This window comes from Rhinatrema bivittatum, chromosome 4 (genome assembly GCF_901001135.1).
Source record: "Rhinatrema bivittatum chromosome 4, aRhiBiv1.1, whole genome shotgun sequence".
Classification (NCBI taxonomy): Eukaryota; Metazoa; Chordata; class Amphibia; order Gymnophiona; family Rhinatrematidae; genus Rhinatrema; species Rhinatrema bivittatum.
The window spans coordinates 179,762,431-179,777,918 of NC_042618.1; the positions used below are offsets into that span (position 1 = coordinate 179,762,431).

Below are 15,488 nucleotides of genomic sequence, written 5' to 3' on the forward strand. Positions count from 1 at the left end.
GTCGAGAGGTTCCTTCCCTTCCAGGGCTCGTTTTCGGGGAGGCTGGAGGCCTAGGACTTCTCGGGGGTCGGTTTCTTCCTTTCGTCATAACGCCACCTGGCAGCAAGCGTATTCTCAATCCTTTCGTGGACGGCGTTTCGGGAGACCTGGCTCCGGCCAGAGTTCTCCAGGTGGAAAGCCTTCACAATGATGTGCGGCCGGTCCATTCCTTGGTTCACATGGTGGGAGGCAAATTGTCTCTGTTTTACGAGGAGTAGGCCAAAATCACATCGAATCAGTGGGTACTGTCGGTGATAAGACAGGGTTACGGGTTAGATTTTGCACGCTGGGTCCGTCCACATTTTCTGATCTCTTTATGCGGTCATGCCACCAAGCGTCGAGCAGTAAAGGACACCCTACGGCGCCTGATCGACCTCGGCGCCGTTGTTCCAGTTCCTCAGTCGGAACTTTGAAGGGGTTGTTATTGCATTTACTTCGTGGTCCCACAGAAAGAGGGAACTTTTCGTCCCATCCTCAACCTCAAGCTAGCCAACAGGTGTCTGCGAATCCCTCGCTTCAGAATGGAAACGTTAAGGTCCATCATTGCGTCAGTTCAGCAAGGGGAATTTCTTGCGTCTCTGGATCTCACGGAAGCGTATTTGCACATAGGGATTCGGGCCGATCATCAGAGGTTCCTGAGGTTCTCCGTTTTGGGTCAGCACTACCAATTTCAAGCCCTTCCGTTTGGTCTGGCCACTGCACCTCGCACCTTTACCAAGATTATGGTGGTTGTGGCAGCACAGCTACGGAAGGAGGGGTTTCTAGTGCACCTGTACCTGGACGTTTGGTTAATTCGGGCGAAGTCGGAGGTGCTTTTCCGAGAGGCAATACATCGCATACTTCAGTTATTGAAAGCCCTCGGCTGGGTAGTCAACCTGTCCAAGAGTCGTCTTGTACCGTCTCAGTTGTTGGAGTTTTTGGGAGCTCTGTTCAACACTTGTCAGGGTCGAGTGTCCCTCATGGAGGAACGGATGCTCAAGCTTCAAGGTCAGGTGTGAGCCTTGTTGACCAAGCAAATTCCGATGATATGGGATTACTTGTAAGTCCTAGGTTCTATGGCTTCGACTTTGGAATTAGTCCCATGGGCATTTGTGCATATGCGGCCTTTACAATCCGCGTTGCTTTCCCGATGGAGCCCGGTTTCGGAGGAATTTCATCTTCCTGTACCGATGTCTGAGTCTGCACGGGCCAGCCTGGACTGGTGGTTGATTCCGGACAATTTGAAGTAGAGGGTTCCTTTAGTGGTTCCCGACTGGACTGTGGTCACCACGGATGCCAGCCTGCACGGTTGGGGAGCAGTATGCCTGAGAAAGTCGGTGCAGGGCTGTGGTCCCAAGAGGAAGCACAATGGTCCATCAATCGCTTGGAGACCAGGGCGATGCGACTGGCACTACAGGCGTTTCTTCAGATTCTCTGCGGCAGAGTTCTCTCCGACAGTACGACCACAGTGGCTTACATCAGTCGCCAGGGTGGAACCCGGAGTCAACCAGTGGCGTTGGAGGCTCGTCTGTTGATCTCATGGGCGGAACGGCACTTAGCATAGCAGCTTCTCATATAGCAGGAATGGAAAACGTACATGTGGATTTTCTCAGTCGTCATTCTCTAGATCCCGGAGAATGGGAGCTCTCGGAGGAGGCTTTCAGACTCCCTGCACTCGGTGGGGCACGCCAAGTATGGATCTGATGGCGACGTTCAAGAACTCCAAGGCTCCGCACTTCTTCGCTTGTCGGCGGGACACAGGAGCGGAGGGTGTGGACGCTCCGGTTCTTCCCTGGCCCATCGATGTTCTTCTGTATGTGTTTCCACCTTGGTCCCTCATAGGCTGGATCCTTCGTCGCATCGAGTTACATCCGTTGGAGGTGATTCTGATTGCTCCAGAGTGGCCGAGACGCCCTTGGTTTGCAGATCTGATCAATCTGACCATCGATGGCCCCTTAAGGTTTCAAGACTGGCCGAACCTGCTTCATCAGAGTCCAGTTTGTTTCGACCAGGTCGAGCGCTTTTGTCTAGCAGCATGGCTTTTGAGAGGAAGCGGCTGAAGTCCAGAGGATACTCGGATGCCGTTGTCACTACATTTTGCGCTCACAGAAGTCTTCTACGTCGTTATCTTTTGTACGAGTGTGGAAGGTTTTTGAAGCATGGTGTCTGGAACGGGGTCTCCTCCCTACTCTGGCAGGGATACCAGACATTTTGACTTTCCTTCAGGCCGGTCTGGCAAAGGGTTTGTTGTGTAGTTCTTTGCGGCTGCAGGTGGCCGCTCTCAGCTCTTTCCGCGGTAATATTCAAGGCGTGAGTTTGGCCGCACATCCTGATGTTGCTCGTTTTCTGCGAGGGGCAAAGCATCTGCATCCTCCGGTGAGGCAGCCATGTCCATCTTGGAGTCTCAATTTAGTTCTTAAAGCTTTGTGTGCGGCTCCTTTTGAACCTCTCCGTAGACCTCACTTTGAAGGTAGTGTTCCTGGTAGCGATTGCCTCTGCGCACCGGCTGACGGAGACTCAGGCCTTTTAAGAATTTCGGACTCTGGGGTTTCTCTGCATACGGTGCCTTCTTTTCTTCCCAAGGTGGTGTCCTCTTTTCATCTCAATCAGTCGGTGAAGCTGCCTTCCTTTTCCGACTTGGGTAGGGGAGAACCCTTGTCTAAGGATTTATGGAAGTTGGATGTGCGTAGGGCTTTGCTACACTACCTGAAGATTACCAATGGTTTTCGAATTTCAGATCGCCTCTTTGTGCTATGGAGTGGGCCAAGGCGGGGCAACATGGCATCTAAGACTACCATTTCTAGGTGGCTCAAGGAGACCATCAATTCGGCCTATTTTTGAGCGGTCAATCTTTGCCAGAGGGTCTTCGGGCTCATTCGACTCATGCTCAAGCTGCTTCCTGGGCGGAATATCACTTGATTTCCCTCGAGAAAATTTGTAGAGCGGCTACTTGGAAGTTGTTACATACTTTTGCCAGGCATTATCACCTGGATGACCGGGATTCCGGGACAGCTGGTTTTGGAGAAGGTGTGCTCAGAGCGGGCCTCTCCGGATCCCATCCCAAGTAGGTACAGCTCTGGTACATCCCAGGAGTCTGGACTGATCCGGGTACGTACAGGGAAAAGAAAATTAGGTCTTACCTTTGATAATTTTCATTCATGTAGTACCACGGATCAGTCCAGAGTCCCGGCCATTGGACATTTGAAGGTAATGGAGAGTCCGCACTGTGTTTTCTTTTTTGTCTCGATAATTCCTTCGGGTTTTCTTCCATCTAGCTCAGGTTCTGTACTCCTATGGGGGTTCATGAGCCAGTTTTCAGGTTGTTAGGTTACTGTATATAGTTAGTTTGGGGTTTTTTGGATCCATTCTGTTTTGACATTAAGTAATACTGCCAGACTGTAGGTGGCACCATCCTATATAAGGCGGAGTTTTTGTTGATAAACTTCTGTCTCCATGTGCTGGGGGGGCAAAACCCAGGAGTCTGGACTGATCCATGGTACTACAGGAACGAAAATTATCAAAGGTAAGACCTAATTTTCTTTTATAACATTGCAGAGTAATATCCTATAAAGCCATAGTACCTTTGTTGGCCAAGTGAAAGTAGCACAGTAATAAGAGATTGACTTGGTAAATACTTGTATTGATTAATTTATACAGTATTTCATATGTCATACAAGACTCTTGTACACATTTCTTCAGAATTTCAAATGCACTTGACCTGACAGAACATCTGAAGAAACCAGCTAAGAAGCTCTCAGCAGGAATGAAAAGAAAGGTATGGTATGGAAATACTAAACTCGCTAGTTAAATGATGATAATATTTTTTTCTCTGAGGACAAACAGGATGGCAGCACTCACTCAGGTTACTTCAGCTGATGGAGCTCTGCACAAAAAACATATGTTTAAGTTTCTAGAACTTTGACTGAGCATCACTGAACATGCCCATGCATGCATAATGTCATGCGTCTACGCAGGATCCCTTCAGTCTGAGTTTTTCAGTGGAGCCCAGTGGTTGTGGTTTCTCATTTTCAAGTTCTCATTGGAGTTTTTCACTGCGTTGTTCATCACAGGGTATCACTATCTTCCTATAGTGTCCCTAGGTAGGTTTTTCAACGTTTTTCTTAGTTTCCTTTCACGGTCGGTTCCCTTTCGGGTAGCAGTACCCTTGGTGCCTGTCGGCCATCAGTCACTGCCGCCATTGAATTTGACTTAGCGTTCCTTTTATTTTGTGTCACTATATCTTTGGGGTTCCAGCGAAGCCCTCAATGCATGAGGACCATGTTTATCATGGATCCCTATAATACATATGAACAGGATCCATAAATATAAACCAATTCTTTTGATATTCAACCAGACACTTGCAGGGAAACTTGAGATAAAAGGTCCCTCCTAAATCAAGAACTTTCTGTCACAACTGGAGGAACTGCTTCCTCCTGACTTTGGTAGGTCTAGTTACATCTGGGAAGATTTGAATCCTCTTCCCACAAAAGGAAAAATCTTTACATGAAAAATATTTTTGAAAGACCCAATCTTTATCTTTCTCAGCACAAAATGGGACCAAAAAAGTGACCCTTACGGGAATATTGTCAATAGAGGTTAATTGAATACTGGCCAATTCCTCCCTCAGATGGATCAGCTCCATTTTAATTTTAGACAGCTGAAGGCAAAAGGGACAGCCCTTGGTTCTCCAATTGATAGGCCTTGGGACATAAGCACCCCAATTGTTGCATTGAATTAAAGCCATTCTCTCTGCTTAATTACAATCCTAAAGATAAGGTAAAGTATGGTTAGTCCCTAGCAAAGATTTTTAATAGGTATTTGAAATAAAAGTATGAATTATACAATAAAGATTAATAGGCAGAATATGCAAACTAAATTTAACAAGCAATACGACAGTATAAGTTATATCTAGGTTGTAAGGAATTACTAAGTAATTGGGGATGAGATAACTGAAACTAATTATTTAGGAAACCAGGGAAGAGTATATACGAAAGTAATGCCAAGGGTGGGTGGGTAGAGGGGGAGGGAGGGAGGGAAATAAACAATAGCTAGAAGGATTGGCTATCTTTTTTTAATTCGTAGCTCTAGAAAGCAGACAAAATAGCTCTCTTTCAGGTTTCAAGTTCAAATCTACCCCTTTCTAACAGACAAGGCACAATCTTTTGCAAATATAAAACCCTATTACATTAAGCACAGGTAAATAAAATAAAATTGCACTTAGTTTCAGCAAGGCTCTGGCTCATGAAGATCCCAATTCCATACTCTGTCTAATCAAGTATCTACATTGCAGGCATCTGCCTCTTCCTTTGTTAAAGATTGTTTTCTTTTGCATAATAATATAGAGGCTTTAGAAAATGTTCAGAGGGCAAAAAATGTATGTTTTCTTAATTTTCAAGTTGCAAGATTGCTTTCACCCTATGAATTGTTTAAAAAATATATTCATGAGATTTAGATTATCCCCCTGATAAAGAAATGGCTATTTCAAAAAATGTTTATTTTCCTAGTTAATAGATATTAGAAAAGAAGGACAAATGGATACTTTAACTTTAACGATAGTTAGTTCAAATATTTTAGATTTGAACTAACCTTTTAGATTTGAACTAACCTTTTCCTTCCCATAGTACAATCTTAACCAAGTCACAAGAGGAAGCAAAATACTCCAGAAGGAGCATGTGGCTTTGGCTGCACGCTAGAGGCAGCATACCACTGGGATGCCATTCTTATGCATCCTAGTTACTGCTTGATGATGTTAGCTCAAGGCACGGATGATGGGGCAGGAGGGAAACCTCCCACTGCACAACCAGCTGGAAACAGCCCTCCTCCAATGAGGATAAATCTCTCTCTTCCCCTCTGTGTGCAGGGCTGGGACACTGCTCTTATTCGTCCCGTGACTGCTTGATGACGTCAGCTCGGGGCATGGACGATGGGGCAGGAGGGAAAGCTTCCACTGCACCACCAGCTAAAAACAGTCCTCCTCCGACAGCAGTAAATCTCTCTCTCTTCCCCAAAACTCTTGACCTTTCTGAAGATTTATCTCATGTTGTCTTAGCTTCTAGAAAAATCCTCAAAAATTAAGGAGCAACTAGTGTCAAGTAGAAAGACTTAATGACTAGTCTACAACAACCGTTGTTTATTCATATACATCTCCTCTATCTCTTAATTTTTATTAATCTCAAAAACATTAATAAAATAATTTTTGTGAGAGGGGAGACCTCAATATTGGTAAGATATCTGATTAACCAGAATCTTAATACCCAGTCGTTGCAGTCATAGGTCTTACCATCTCTTGTTTTTTCTTTAAAATGCCTTCATTCCTGATTCATATTCATTTCTTTCTTTCTTTCTTTAAAAACTCTTCTATACCATCGTTAAGTTAGATCACCATCACAAACGTTTACAGAAAGGCACAATAAAGAAAAACTATAATTGGTATAGATTACAAATTAAGCATGTGCCATCATAGTACGGTAACATATTTTTAATATGGTAAACTATGTGTTAAGTTAAGCCTATATGTTGGTTAGGAAACTGTTAAGCGGTTCAAATCTAATGTTAATATGCATTTGTAGGTAAAAAACAAAACTGAATGCTTGATGCGTCCTTATCTATCAACTGTTTTTCTCCTTCTCTTTGTCTTTATAAAAAACTTGTTTAAAGAGTCAGATTTTCAGGTTAAGTTTTGAATAGTTTTAAATTTCTCTGCAGCCTTATTTTTAGTGGCATGGAGTTCCACAGGACAGGTCCAGCCAGCAACAGTGGTCTCTCCCTTACTTGAGTGAGGCATGCTGATTTAACAGAGGGGACAGTTATTAATTCTTGTGTAAATCACAATCGAATGGTACACATCTCAATCCGATGAAATAACATGAGATTATAACACTAGATTTAAAACAACCGGAGACTTGAATATCTTGCCAGCGACTGTAGTTCAGTTGTGATGCCCAACATATAATTTAATTTGAAGCGGAGACATACACGTCTTCATCACATGCTAAATGTTGATCTTGAACCCGACATATAAATCACTATGCACTTATCTTTTATTTTATTTTGCGCCTTAATGGTGTTTCTGTTTCTGTACACCAAATGCTTTTTCAAGATGCTGAATTTCCTTAGCTGCCAACATTGTCAACGTTTCGCAAACGCTGCATCAAGGCAGATTAATTATGTTGGCAACCTTCCATCCACCAGAAAGTCCTATGGATTGAAGTAGAGGAAGTTTGCTGTGTGGTGTGAGCAAAGGTGCCTTAGATCCCTTCTCCTGCTCAACCCAAAAACTGCTTTACTACCTTCTACATCTTTCTGACACTGGTCTTAAGACCAACTTGGTCAGGGTTCACCTTAGTGCAATTGGTGCATATCATCACCATGTAGAAGGTAAGCCCATCTCTATACATTCGGGATCTGCTTCATTTAAAGCCTCCCATAAGAACTCCTGCTGTGTTATGGGATCTCAACTGATGAAAGCTCCTTTTGAGCCACAGCGCTCCTGTGACCTGAAGTACCTAACCTGGAAGGTCATATTTTTGGTGGCAGTAATTTCAGGGTGCAGGGTCAGTGAGCTTCAGGCCTCTGAGTTATTCACCTTACACCATGTTTTTTCATAATAGGGTGGTCTTGCGTACACACCCTAAGTTTTTTCCCTAAAGTGGTGTCAGAATTCCTTCTTGATCCAACTTTTTCCCCCAGGCCTCATGCTCACCAAAGTGAACAAGCCTTGCACAGTTTGGACTGCAGGAGAGCCTTGGCCTTCTATCTGGAGTGGACAGAAGCCAAAGAAGGTCCACTCAGTTTTTTATTTCAATCGAAGTATGCTGGGGATTGCCATTGCCAAGCAGATGCTCTCCAGTTGACTAGCAGACTGCATCTCCTTCTGTTATGTTCAGGCAGGCTTGAATCTAGTAGGCCATGTCAAGGCTTATTCCATCTAAGCCATGGCAGCGTCTATGGCTCACTTGGGATCAGTTCACTTGGAAGTGATATGCAAGGCTGCAAACGTGAAATTCCGGACACTCATCCACATTTGGACAGGGATAGCCGACGCAATAGCAGGTTTGGTCAGTCTGCGTTCTGGAACTTGTTTGAGGTGCAGAACCCAACTCTATTCCCGTCTAGGGCCTGTTCTTTTAGTTCCAGGCTGCTCCCTTTTAAGATATGTACTGTAAAAAAAAAAAAAAAAAAAAAAAGCCTGTTGCCAACAAAATCATTGTTATGGTTGTTGTCTCTTTGGCACTGTTTTTGTTGTTCCCTATTTTGTTGGGGGCTGTCTGTAGCTAGGGATTTACTTGTGTGAAGACTGCCATCCTGCTTGCCTTCCGAGAAAGCAGAGTTGCTTACCTGTGACAGGTGTTCTCCGAAGACAGCAGGATGTCAATCCTCACAAGACCCGCCTACCTCCCTGTGGAGTTGGGTCTCCATTTCATGGTTTATTCTTTAATTAATTATGGACATGAGGAAAATGTATGCTTGGGTATGCTCATTAAGGCTCAGTCAAAGTTCTAGAAACTTTGATATAACTTTTCTGTGCCGGGCTCCATCGGATGATATCACCTGTGTGTGAGCATTGATATCCTGCTTTCCTCGGAGAACGCCTACTGATAAGCAACTCAGCTTTCTGTTGTCAAGTATAATTCTACTTACTTTGTTTCTTTCCTTCCTAGTTATGTTTTGCACTAAGCATCCTGGGAAATCCTCAAATCATGCTGTTAGATGAGCCATCAACTGGCATGGATCCTAGAGCCAAGCAACAGATGTGGTGAGATGTTTAGACTCTGAGCTTCTGTGTGTGAATGTGCAGATGGTACATTTATAGCAGGATGCTTTGAAACAATATTAATTGAAGATCTTTATTCCATGCTGTCCCATTTGCCTTCTATTTTCTATGTTAGTCCTGGCTAAATTTGGTTGAATGTGTGTACTTCTTCGTCTTCTTTGTCATTATGCAGCCCTTGTGTTCTGAGCCATTATATCATTGGCTTATAAGGGTTAAAACTGAAAGCAGATGATCAGAATGTGTTTCAAAATATGTGACTATATTATCGTATTCATTTCCATATACATGCATAATGCAGTTACAGTAAATCTACACTGGGGTAGATATTCAAAACATAGTTGGTTATCTAAGTTAGCCGGATGGACTTATCTGACTAACTTTGATGGGATATTCAGCTGCGCGATTATGCAGCTGAATATCCCCAGATAAATCCCTATTTAGCTGGATAAGTAAGTTTAGTCCTGCTATCAAGCAGTAACCTAGACAGATAACTTATCCAGCTAAGCTCAATATCGCTACTTAGCTGGATAGCTTATTCGGCTAAGTAGCGCTGCCTTGTTATGCCCACTGCCTGCTCACAAGTTATCCAGCTAAAGACAGTCGGATAAGTTACTTGAACTTTCCCTGTACTGAACTTTCCCTGTACGTACCCAGATCAGTCCAGACCATGGGTTGAGCCTCCTGTCCAGCAAGTGGAGACAGACTAAAACTGAAATGGTATCCTATATGAGGACAGAGCCTATCCTGTAACCCTTCAGTATTTGTCTGTCTCCAGCAGGTGGAACAGCTCACCCTGTGGTTCCCTGTTTACCGTATTCTCTGTCCCTTTGGGGATTCTTTCTACTTTTTCTTCTAACGCTATCTGGATCAAGCCAAAAAAAAAAAAATAGAGCTTGTGTGAACTTTGTGTCTCCTTGCTCTTGCGGGAGCCTAGGGGGGCTTTGCCCCTTGTTTTATATAGCCTAGGCTCCCTATTCCCGGTGGTCCTCGGCTGCAGGGGTGGATATTGGTGTTGCCAGTCACTCCCCCTGTTCAGCATCTCTCTCTCTCTCTCCCTCTCCCTCCATAAATTTCTCCCTTCACTGGGCTGAATCTTTTTCTAAGGCTACCTGCTGGGATCCTTTCCCTGTCTTGTCAAAAAAAAAAAAAAGGGAGAATACAAATAATAAAGGGAGAAAGTTCTTTACCTTACTTTTAAAGTTTTACAGCCTCTGAGAGAGTTTAGGAGCATGCAGACTTCAGTCTCTGCCTCTGCTCTGCAGCCCCGGAAGCCCAGCTGATTTTAAGTGCTGCTCCTCCCCCACATTGGAGCCATGCCGAGATCCTCACTGTGTCTGGCTTATGGGGATTCCTCCTTGTCTCTCTAGAGAGGGACTTTGTTCTCGCTGTTTACCGGGGGGGGGGGGGGGGGGGGGGGGGGGGGGGGGGGGGGGGGGGGGGGGGGGGGAGGTTCCTCAGATGTCCCGATGCCCTCAGGAACCCCATCCAGACCTTCTAAATGTTTGGCCACGCTGTTCCCGGGCCGTCAAACCGCAAGAACGGCGAACATTTTAGGTTTTTCTGCTGCTTCATTTTCAGAGCAGCCTGAGCGCAGGACCCGATTTTTTTAGAGCCCCCCCAATTTGAGTCCCACGCACTCCCCCCTTGCAGGTCCTGAACCCCCACATCCCCCCCCCCCCCCCGGGGGCGATAGACCCTGTTTTTCAACTGATTTTGTGCTTTTGTTGCACAAATCTTACTTGGCAAGTTTACAAGAGGAGGCGGACCCCCCCTCCTGCCCCCCCCCCCCCCGGCTAAGGGCCCTCAGCTCCCTGTTCCTCCCTCTCCTGCAACTCTGGGCGGGCAGGGGGCGGTGTGGGTCCCTGTGGTTCCGGGGACTCCTCCCCCCCCCCCCGCCGGACCCCTCCCCCCGGCCCCCTGCCTTCCCAGGACCCGGATCAGGATCCGGACTCAGCTGACGTCCCTCCCCCCCTGGAGGGGGACAACCCCCGGGTCCTCCACCTCTTTTGTAGGGAGGAACTGGAGCCTCTTCTTCCCTTCATCTCCCAAGAATTGGGGATTGATTGTCCCCCAGTGGACGAGTTTTCAGTGGCAATGCCGGCTTCCTCGGACCCGGTCCTGGCGGGGCTCAGGGCTCTGCCGTGCTCTTTTCCTTTCCACCCTATGCACAAACTAATGCTCCTCAGGGAATGGCAGGCCCCCGAGTTGGGTCTTCGGGTTGGGATGACCATGGAAAAGCTTTATCCCCTCCCGGAGGAGTGTTTAGATTTATTGAAGCTGCCTAAGGTACTCTTCTGTGACAGCGGTCACTAAACATACCACTATCCCGGGGATGGGGGCTACAGCCTTGAGAGATGTCCAAGATCGTAAGCTGGAATCCCATCTCAAGTGCATTTTTTAAATCCTGGCCTTGGGTGTTCGGGCGTCGATTTGCAGCAGTCTCATGCAGCGGGCAAGTCTTAGGTGGGTCCAACAATTACTCAGCACCCAAGACCTCCCACCTGCAGAGGCAGAGCAGGCTGACAGGTTAGAAGGCACTATAGCTTATGGGGCGGATGCCCTATACGGTTTGTTCCGCGTGCAGGCAAAGGTGATGGCTTCGGCGGTCTCGGCCAGACGGCTCCTCTGGCTCCGACACTGGGCGGCTGATTCATCTTCCAAGGCACAGCTGAGTACTCTCCCTTTCTTTGGGGAGGACCTGGAGCAGCTTATTAAGTCCTTGGGGGAAAACAAGGTTCATAAGTTGCCTGAGGACCGCCCGAAACAGGCTAGATCCTTTTTCCCTACTCGTACCCGCTTCAGGGGCCAACGTAGATATCAACCGAGAGCGAGGGGGGCCTTCTCTAGGGGAACTTCCTCTAGGTCTCAGTCCTGGCCCCAGTCCTTTCGAGGACGTCGGCCCTTCCGAGATACCGCCCCCCATCATCCCGTGCCCAAGCCCACCTTCCAATGAGAATCCGCCAGTCCATCCCTCCGTTCCCAACTTAGGTGGTCATTTGTCGCTGTTCGTGGAGGAATGGGCCAAAATCACATCGGACCAGTGGGTCCTTGAAACCATAGACAAAGGCTACACCTTAGAGTTTGCGCGCGACATCCTGGACCTATATATGGTCTCTCCGTGCGGCCACCGGAAGCAGCCCATTGTGACTCAGACTCTTACCAGGCTCCAGAGACTGGTGGCCATCATCCCAGTTCCGGTGTCAGAACAGGGAGCAGGCCAATATTCTATCTACTTCGTGGTCCCAAAGAAGGACGACTCTTTCTGTCCCATCCTGGATCTCAAGAGGGTCAATCGGGCCCTCAGAGTGCCCCATTTCCGGATGGAAACCCTTCGGGCAGTGATAGCGCGATCCATCCCGGAGAATTTTTGGCCTCTCTCGATCTGACGGAGGCCTACCTGCACATATTGATCCGTGCCGATCATTAGAGATTTCTCCAATTCCACATCCTGGGTCAACACTTCCAATTCCGGGCCCTGCCCTTCGGTCTTGCCATGGCACCACGCACGTTTTCCAAGGTGATGGTGGTGGTGGCGGCGGCCCTTCGGAAGGATGGGGTGCTGGTTCACCCGTACTTGGACGATTGGTTAATCCAAGCCAAGTCGGAGACCCTATGTCATCAAGTGGTGGAACGAGTACTTTCTCTTCTCTCATCCCTAGGATGGATCGTCAATTTTTCCAAGAGCAATCTCCATCCGACCCAGGTCTTGGAGTTTCTGGGGGCTCGCTTCGATACCCACGTCGGCAAGGTTTTTCTGCCAGACTCGAGAGCTTTCAAGCTGATGGATCAGGTTCAGAGCTGCTTCTCCATGCCTCTTCCCACGGATTGGGATTATCTGTAGGTTCCCTTACAGAGGGCTTTGCTGACCCATTCACAGCCGGTATTGGAACAGTTTCAGATGCAGCTCCCGCTTTCCATCTCTACCATCCTCGACTTTCAGTGGTGGCTTTCTCTCAAGCAACTCCTTCGTGGAATGTCCCTTCGGACCCCGCAGTGGATGGTAGTCACGACGGATACCAGCCTTTCCGGTTGGGGTGCAGTTTGTCAGTCCCAGACCACGCAGGGGCGCTGGTCCCCAACTCAGTCTCGCTGGCACATCAACCGCCTGGAGACTCGTGCAGTTCGCCTGGCACTCAAGGCGTTCCTCCCACTACTTTGGCGACGAGCAGTCCGGGTGCTCTTGGACAACTCTACCACCGTGGCGTACATCAATTGCCAGGGGTCCACCAGGAGTCGGCTGGTGGCCCTCAAAGCAAGTCGACTCCTCGCGTGGGCGGAGTGACACCTGGACTGCTTTGCAGCGTCTCACATTGCGGGCAATGAGAATGTTCAAGCCGACTTCTTGAGTCGTCAACGTCTCTGCCGTCGGATGTCGGATGACGCCATGGCCCTAATCGTCAGCAGGTGGGGTCCCCCGCACCTAGACTTGATGGCAACCCTGACCAATGCGAAGGCTCCCCGGTTCTTCAGTCGCCGGAGGGAACACTGCTCGGAAGGGGTGGATGCTCTGGCCCTTACGTGGCCGCGCGGCGTTCTTCTGTACATATTTCCTCCCTGGCCCCTCATAGGGAGAGTGCTCAGATGGATAGAGCTTCACAGCGGTCCAGTCATCCTCGTGGCTCCCGAGTGGCCTTGCAGGCCGTGGTTCGCGGACCTAGTCAATCTCGCGTCGGACGGTTCCCTCCGCCTCGGACATCTTCAATACCTTCTCCACCAAGGTCCCATATTTTTCGACCAGGTGGATTGCTTTTGTCTTGCGGCTTGGCTTTTGAACGGCGAAGGTTGAGATGGAGGGGATATGCTACGGACGTTATTTACACTATTTTGCAGGCTCGCAAAACTTCTACATCCCTCGCCTATGTCCAGGTCTGGAAGGTCTTTGAGATGGTCTGCGAGGAAGTGGGCGTTACGGCACGTTCGGCTTCAGTCTCGCTAGTCCTCTCTTTTCTCCAATGTGGCCTCTCTAAGGATTTCTCCTTTGGCTCGCTCAGTGTACAGGTGTCTGCCCTAGGTTCTCTCTTGGGAAGCCTTGAAGGCCACGTGATTGTGTCTCATCCGGATGTTGTCCGTTTTCTCAAAGGGGTCAAACATTTGAAGCCACTGTTGCGCCCCCTTGTCCCTCGTGGAGTTTGAATCTAGTCCTCCGGTCTCTTTGTCAGGCTCCCTTTGAGCCCCTTCGCCGGTCTACCCTTAAGGATTTGATGCTGAAGGCCGTGTTTTTGGTTTCTATTTGCTCCTCTAGACGGGTGTCTGAGATCCAAGCGTTGTCTTGCCGTGAGCCCTTCTTCGGACTCTGGGGTCTCTGTTAAGACGGTCCCGTCATTCCTCCCGAAGGTTGTGTCTTCTTTTCATATCAACCAGTCGGTGGAGCTCCCCACGTTTTCTCCTACGGACATTGTGAGTTCCAGTGGGGAGGATCTCCGCCGTTTAGATGTAAAACTCGTTCTCATGCGTTATCTGGAGGTGACTAATGACTTTCGAGTTTCGGATCATCTCTTCATCTTATGGAGTGGCCCCAACCGGGGCAACCAGGCCTCTAAGACTACGATATCTCGCTGGTTGAAGGAAGCAATCTTGTCGGCCTACATCTGTCAGGGACGTCCGGTCCCGGAGGGTCTCAAGGCCCATTCCTTGCGCTCTCAGGCGGCTTGCTGGGCGGAAAGCCAATCAGTCTCCCCGCAGGAGATATGCAGGGCTGCTACTTGGAAGTCTCTGCATACTTTTGCTAGACATTACCGCCTGGATGTTCAGGCACCAGTGTTTGGGTCCTTTGGGCGGCAGGTACTTCGAGTGGAACTGTCAAGGTCCCACCCTGTCTAGGGAAGCTTTGGTTCATCCCATGGTCTGGACTGATCCGTGTACGTACAGGGAAAGGAAAATTAGTTCTTACCTGTTAATTTTCGTTCCTGTAGTACCACGGATCAGTCCAGACGCCCTTCCCTTTCTTGTCTTCCTGTCCGCTCGAAAATCCTTATTCTATCCCTCCAATACTGTGTCCTCTGTTCTATGTGTTCCTTAATAGGAGGCACTGGAAGCATCTATGTGATGATTGTGGACGTTTAAGCAAGAGTGCCCATGCACAGAGTTCATTCGCTGTTTCTCTTGTTTCAAATTTTCAGAGTTCTCTTGTTGTTTGCTCGAGTTCTTCTGTTACTTGCTTGTTCCATGATGTTTAGTTCTCTGCTTTGACAATAGTTATACTGAAGGGCTACAAGGTAGGCTCTGTCCTTATATAGGATACCCTTTCAGTTTTAGTCTGTCTCCACCTGCTGGACAGGAGGCTCAACCCATGGTCTGGACTGATCCGTGGTACTACAGGAACGAAAATTAACAGGTAAGAACTAATTTTCCTTAGCTGGATATTTTAGCGGCCACCACTTAGCCAGATAAGTTCTACTTATCTGGCTAAGTGGTGGCCGCTAAGATCCATAAGATGAAGAGATGATCCGAAACTCGAAAGTCATTAGTCACCTCCAGATAACGCATGAGAACGAGTTTTACATCTAAACGGCGGAGATAAGTTCTACTTATCTGGCTAAGTGCCTTTTGATTTTTAGCAATAAAATAATCTTTACCCACATTTAAAATAGGTAATATCAATGGCCAGGTGGATTGTGTTTTTAAGCTGTCAGGCATCTGAACTGTGAGAGTGGGAGTGCAGCTATTTATCCCAGGACAAGCAGGATGCTAGTCCTCA

The 15,488-nt window shown here is 47.7% G+C and overlaps 1 protein-coding gene across 2 annotated transcripts in view; it reads left to right on the plus strand.

Annotated features, from left to right (window-relative positions):
- ABCA5 (ATP binding cassette subfamily A member 5) overlaps positions 1 to 15,488 on the plus strand; it is a 510,372-nt gene that overhangs the window by 430,516 nt on the left and 64,368 nt on the right. For both annotated transcript variants that reach the window (XM_029599288.1, XM_029599289.1), the window contains 2 exons: positions 3,718 to 3,793; positions 8,679 to 8,773. In XM_029599288.1, the coding sequence (XP_029455148.1) occupies positions 3,718 to 3,793; positions 8,679 to 8,773 (171 nt within the window). The remainder of the gene's footprint in view (positions 1 to 3,717; positions 3,794 to 8,678; positions 8,774 to 15,488) is intronic.